This window comes from Salvelinus sp. IW2-2015, unplaced genomic scaffold (genome assembly GCF_002910315.2).
Source record: "Salvelinus sp. IW2-2015 unplaced genomic scaffold, ASM291031v2 Un_scaffold3275, whole genome shotgun sequence".
Classification (NCBI taxonomy): domain Eukaryota; kingdom Metazoa; phylum Chordata; class Actinopteri; order Salmoniformes; family Salmonidae; genus Salvelinus; species Salvelinus sp. IW2-2015.
Window position 1 is genome coordinate 58,083 of NW_019944560.1, and position 6,442 is coordinate 64,524.

The following is a 6,442-nucleotide window of genomic DNA, read 5'->3' on the forward strand; positions in this document are numbered from 1 at the left end:
TCATTGACCAGACCAGAATAACTGTAAGCTTGACCAGACAGAATACTGTAGCTTGACCAGACAGACTTTGGTCAAGCTACAGTATTCTGCCTGGTCAAGCTACAGTATTCTGCCTGGTCAAGCTACAGTATTCTGTCTGGTCAAGCTACAGTATTCTGTCTGGTCAAGCTACAGTATTCTGTCCTAAACAGGTTCTGTCTGGTCAAGCTACAGTATTCTGTCCTAAACAGGTTCTGTCTGGTTGGCAGGAAAAACTTGAACATTTTGGGAAATTTAGCATAATTTTGCACCGCCGTATTGAGCCAGCCCCCGGTTGAAAGGAGCAGTGGGGTGTGTCTGTCGGTACCTGTACATGGTCTCTGCCTCCACGTCTCCGAACCAGACCCTCAGGTTTGAGGTGAAGTTCTGTCCCGTCAGCTCCAGCATGGCCACATCCCCACCCCCGTTTAGCTAAACACACACACACATAAACACAAACCATACAAAAGTGTAAATGTTTTTCTGGTGTGACAGAGGAAGAGATGGAATGTGGTAAAGGGCCTAAAGGGTGTTTGTTTGGAGYACTACAAGAGGAACAAATTGTTGTTTATAATAGGAATGGAGTGTGCATGTAGCCTATGTGTGTATGCATATCTGTGTGCGTCCCTCTCTAACCTGTAAGCTCTCGACTACAGGCACGGGGGTGACAGGCGAGTGGACGGGGCCCATGCCCTCGTAGAAGGTGTACTCAGCCTTGTCCGTGCTGATGATTGTCCAGGACGCTCCGTCGTTGATCATCTCTTTGTTTGGTTCCTTTGGGCATGGAGTGGCCTGGGGGACACACACACACAGACAAGTTAAAGGGACCTGCTAGCGCTTCACCATATTTCAGATATAGATGGATAAATAAATGAATACAGCTGTGTGTAATGAATCTTGGTTTAGTTGTTTCTATGGTGATCTCTGATGTAGAGATCACACCTCCACAAGGAGCCTATCACCCTAACGCTATATTAACGCTCAMTCTAATCCGTCATCTATCGAAGATGGAATCAAAAGGGGAAGAATAACCTCTTAGCAAAACAAAGACTGAATTATTCCAGCAATGGGGACCTGCACAGGGCACTGAGAATGGTTGCCGACCATTTTCAGGTGGGATCTGATAAACAATGTTAAAAAWATATATATATATATTTTTTTTTAATGTAACCTTTATTTAACTAGGCAAGTCAGTTAATTACAAATTCTTAATTACAAATGGCCTACCCAGGCCGAACCCGGGCGACGCTGGGCCAATTGCACGCTGCCCTATGGGACTCCCAAACACGGCCAGATGTGATTCAGCCTGGATTCGAACCAGGGACTGTAGTGTCGTCTCTTGCACTGAGATGCAGTGCCTTAGAAGCCTGCGCCACTCAGGAGAATTTGAAGATTGTAAACTGGGTATTACCGTAGGAACCAACTAATGTTCACCATCCAACAATACATTTTCTCACAAGATCATTCTGAACAATGAGCCAAGAACTGAAATTACATAGGCCAGATGAATTATTAAAACATTAACACGCAACAATTGTGTTTTAAAAATTTCCCCCATGAAACAATGGCTCTCTAATGGCGCCCTCTCCCTGAAGTATGTTACATCACCAAGGGAAAAGGGACAACTACCAGATCGGTTCCTGACAGAGGCAGCTTCAGGCCATTTTGTACCGTGCTCATTAGTTGATATTTCACATCCACCGTAATGTATCTCTAGAATTTCAGGCCATGTCAGCGTCCTGTTCACAGAAAAGTTGGCTTGCTTGCCTATAGAACAGCCAAATCAACGCAGGGGCCGGACATTACAAAGTCGGCAAATCTCTGGTACTAAGCCGCAGAAGTAGCCTTACACCTGCACGATGGCAACACTGGTAACCCTCTGGGAGATCGCGTAATACGCCGCAGCGACACTCACGTGCCCAATACATATTTCACATCCCATGAACTCCCCCCATAACACACAACATTCTGGCGTTACCCAATAATACCAATAGTCCATCTCATACCCTCCAATGCACTCAGTTTATTCCCAAGGTCACGGAATATCCGTTTCCCCTGAATCTTTCATCCTGGAATGTTCTGCTATCAATACACTACCTCAAACACGTTACACGATCCATTACTCATTTCAATTAAGCACTTTAGCCGGCCATTATACTAGAAAGAACTAAAAAATGGAAAACGCAGCTAAAAAACAAATTACAGACAGGACTGTTATTTCATGTTTGTATTCCTGAGGTTATATAATTTTGAAGACAACCTTTGTTAAAGGTTATATTATATATATATATATAACACAAGTACCGTCAAAAAGAAGTTTTTGGACCACACCTACTCATCCAAGGCCTTTGCTTCATATTGAACATTTCTCCATTGTTGTAATAAACAAGTTGGACATCACACTATGAAATTAACACACAATGGAATCATGTCAACACAGTTAACCCAGAGGCAAAGAAGTAACACCCAACAACAGCAGAGAAGAGGTGGTAAACAAGCAGTCGAGTGGATTAGAGCTGTGCAAATGTGTTTTTAATCGAATGAATATAACAAAATATTCAAAAAAAATATATGTAATATATTGAGAATCCATTTTTTTAAAAGTAGCCCACCGTGCCTTGATACAGCTTTCTGGCACACTCTGTTGATTCTAAACCAGTTTCATGAGGAATGCTTTTCCACAGCCTTGAAGGAGTTCCCAAATGCTGAGCCACTTGTTGACGCTTTTCCTCACTTGGGTCACTCATCTCCCCAAACCATTCAATTTGGGTTTTGACGGTAGTGATTGTGGAAGCAGTCATTGATGGCGGACTCCTCACGTCTTCCTTCTTGTTCAATATAGCCTTACCAGCACTGGAGGTGTTGGTCATTGTCCTAGTTAAAAAACAATGATATACCCCCTAAGGCAAGCAAACCAGATGGGATTGCCGTAGCGTAGCAGAAAATTCCAGGAATGCCCGGGATAGCTATGCTGCGATTAAGTGTGCCCTTGAAAATTTCGAAAAAATCACAAAGCCCAAAAGTGCCCCCACAACATCAACAAAATATTCTCCTCTATTGCTTCACGGGTGGAACCACACATGCGGAGAGGATCATCCGTTCACCCCTACCTCGCGTTCTCACAAAGACATGGTTGGTTGTGGAAACCCTAAAAATTTGGTATAAATGGAAGGGTATTTCTCAACGTGTAATGGAAAGAGTCTCAACGTTGTAATGGAAAGGTGTCCTCCAAACGGTTTTAAAATTTCTCAGAAATCAGAAAGATACAAGGTATCTCAACGTGTTGTTACATCGGGAACCAGAGGTAAATTTCTAACGACGTAATGGTAGGGTAGTCCATTTGCTGTCGATTTCGCTGTATATGGCCAAGGTAGTCTTCAACCGTGTAATTGAGGTAGTCTCAAACGGGAAGGTAGTTCAACGTTTGTATGCGAAGGTAGTCTCAACGTGTACCATAGGAAGGTATTAGTCTCAACGTTGATGACTGGAAAAGGGTTCATCCTCTACATCGTGTTATAGTGAGAGTGTAGTTTTCAACGTGTTAATGGAAGGTATTCTCAACGTGTAATGGAAGGTAATTCTGTAACGCGTAGCTATGGGTTCTTGTGCAAGGGTAGCAATTGACCAGATTCGTACAAGACGCGTAACCGGAGGTTGGTGCTCCAACGTCGTAATGTGAAGGCGTTAGCTCCTTCCAACCGTGTGAATGGAAGGTATCTCAACCGTAATGGAAGGTCAGTCTCAAGTGTAATGGAACTGATTGGCTACGCAGATCTCAACGTAATGGAGAATGGTCATGTCTCTACGTGTTCTAAACACCGAGTTAGATGGTTTGAAGTACTCAAACGTGTTAATTGACATGTGTTCTGTGGACTTTGACTACACCACTTGTGAATGGTAAAGAGGTTAGTCTCAACAGTTGTAATGCGAAATGGTTAGTTCTCAACGTGTAATGGAATAAGTGTTTAGGCTCTCAATCGCAATCTGTGAATAAACGGGTTGCAGAATGGTAAATCAGTCTCAATCCTGTGATAATGGAAGTTGAAAGTCTCCAACGGTTTCCTTGTAACTGGAAAGGTCAGCAGAGTCTCACGCGTAACGGAAGGTAGTCTCAACGCGTAACGGAAGGTAGTGCTCCAACATATGTAACGGCAGAAGGTAGGAGTTCAACGTGTAAGTGGAAGGTAGTCAACGTTATGGGAATAGGATCTAGATCTGGCGAGTCTACGTGCGTAATGGACAACTTTCCCGGTCAGTCTCAACTGGTGTAGGACAGTTTGGCCTCAAAGGGAGTGTCCTAGTGTCTATCCGGTCGTAACTGGATAGTAGTAGCAGTCTCCTATGGTAGTTAATGGAAGGGGTAGCTCAACGTGTGTATATTTTGGAGGTAAGTCAAACGTGTAATGGAAGGTAGGGTCTCAAACGCTGTAATGGAAGGTACTCAACGCTCGCTCATGGAAATTGAGTCTCAACCGCTCATTTCATTTGAAGGAGGTATCTGCAACGTGTAATGGGAAGTTTATCTCAACGTTGGTAATGAAGGTAGTCAACGTGTAATGGAAGGTAGTCTCAAACGCGTAAGAAAAGAAACCCCAAAGTTTCTTGAAATTTTTGCAGCATTGACTGACCTTCTGTCTATATAACTGTATTTGATTGAGTGCCATTGACTCTCTTTTACCAAATGAGGGCTTCGTCTTGTATTACCACTCCTAGCCTGTCTACAACACAACTGATTGGCTCAAAGCATTAAAAGGGAAAAAATTCCACAAATTAATTTAAAAGGCACACCTGTTAATTGAAATGCATTCCAGGTATTACCTCATGATGCTGAGAGATGCCAAGAGTGTGCAAAGCTGTCATCAAGGCAAAGGGTGGCTACCTTGAAGAATCTCAAATATATTTTGATTTATCTTACACTTTTTTGGTTACTACATGTGTTTTGTTATTTCATAGTTTTTGAGCTTCCAATTATAAACAATGTAAAATATAAATAAAAAAAAATTTCACCTGAATGAGTAGGTGTTCTAAACTGTTTTGACTGGTACTGTATATGTGTAATAAATATAACACTATATATACAAAATATATAGTGGACACGGTAGTCTCAAGCGGTAATGAAGTATTAAGGTTTAACTGGAGGATTAGTCTCAAGTTCGCGTAATGGTAAGGTTAGTCTCAACGTTGTAATGGAAGGACGTCTCAAGGCGCATCAGTGGAAAATCGAGAGCAAGCACAATCGTAATGCTAATGGAGAGCTAACTTGTAATGAAGGTAGTCTCAACGCGTAATGGAGGTAGTCTCAACGTGTAAATGAAGGTGAAAGAAGTAGTTCTCAAACGTGTAATGGAAGGTAGTCTCAACGGTAATGGAAGGTAGTCTCAACGTGAATGGAAGGTAGTCTCAACGTGTTAATGTGAAAGGTATCTCAACGTCGAATGGAAGGTAGTCTCAAGAGTTGTAAGTAGAAGGTAAGCAAAGCGGTAATGGAAGGGTTAGCAAACGCGTAATGGAAGGTAGTCAACGCGTAATGGAAGGTAGTTTCACACTCACTTGAAACTGTATATTCCTCTCTTGGGAAAGGCACAGTACATGCGCTCTGTGTCCTTCAGTGAAAGGAACACTTGTGCAGCTGGGAGACGGGCGTCTGCACCCAACAGGCCGTCTGCTTGTCCACCTTACGAGATGATCTACACACAGACAGGCTGGTGTTTTAGGTTTAGTTGCTTAGAGCTCAGTGTACAAGTAACATCAACCACTTTCATTAGTAGTGTGTGTGTGAGTGTGTGTGTGTGTGTGGTGTGTGTGTGTGTGTGTGTGTGTGTGTGTGTGTGGTGTGTGTGCTGTGTGTGTTAATAAAGAGAAATAGTGAGAATATTAACATATAAAAAAACAAAAAGAGTTCCGGTGGAGAGAGGAGACAAACACGGAGGAGAGGAGGACAAGACACGGAGAGAGGAGACAAACACGGAGAGAGGAGAGCAAAACACGGAGAGAGAGACAACACACGAGAGAAAACACGAGAGAGGAAGCAAACACGGAGAGAGGAGACAAAAACGAGAGAGAGAGAGAGAACAAACACGGAGAGAGAGCAAGGACAAACACGGGGAGAAGGAGACAAACAGCGGAGGAGGAGCAAACACGGAGAGAGAGAGAAACACGAGGAGAAAGGAGACAAACACGGGAGAGAGGAGACAAACACGGAGAGAGAGAAACACCGGAGAGTGAGACGAAACACGGAGGGAGAGAAACACCGGAGAGAGTGGAGACAACACCGGAAGAGAGGAACAAACACGGAGACAGAGGGAGAGAGAGCCACGGAGAGGGAGACAAAACACGGAGAAGAGGAGACACAAACACGGAGAGAGGAGAAAACAGGAGAGGAGACAAACACGGAGAGAGGAGACAAACCGGAGAGAGGGAGACA

The 6,442-nt window shown here is 43.5% G+C and overlaps 1 protein-coding gene across 1 annotated transcript in view; it reads right to left on the reverse strand.

The window, feature by feature from the left end:
- LOC112075611 (suppressor of hairless protein homolog) overlaps nt 1-5,596 on the reverse strand; it is a 14,765-nt gene extending 9,169 nt beyond the window's left edge. Inside the window, exons 1-3 of the mRNA XM_024142580.2 lie at nt 5,569-5,596; nt 655-810; nt 347-450 (exon numbers count right to left, since the gene is read on the reverse strand). Coding sequence (XP_023998348.1) covers nt 347-450; nt 655-777 — 227 coding nt within the window. The 5' untranslated portion in view covers nt 778-810; nt 5,569-5,596. The remainder of the gene's footprint in view (nt 1-346; nt 451-654; nt 811-5,568) is intronic.
- Nucleotides 5,597-6,442: the final 846 nt, after the last annotated feature.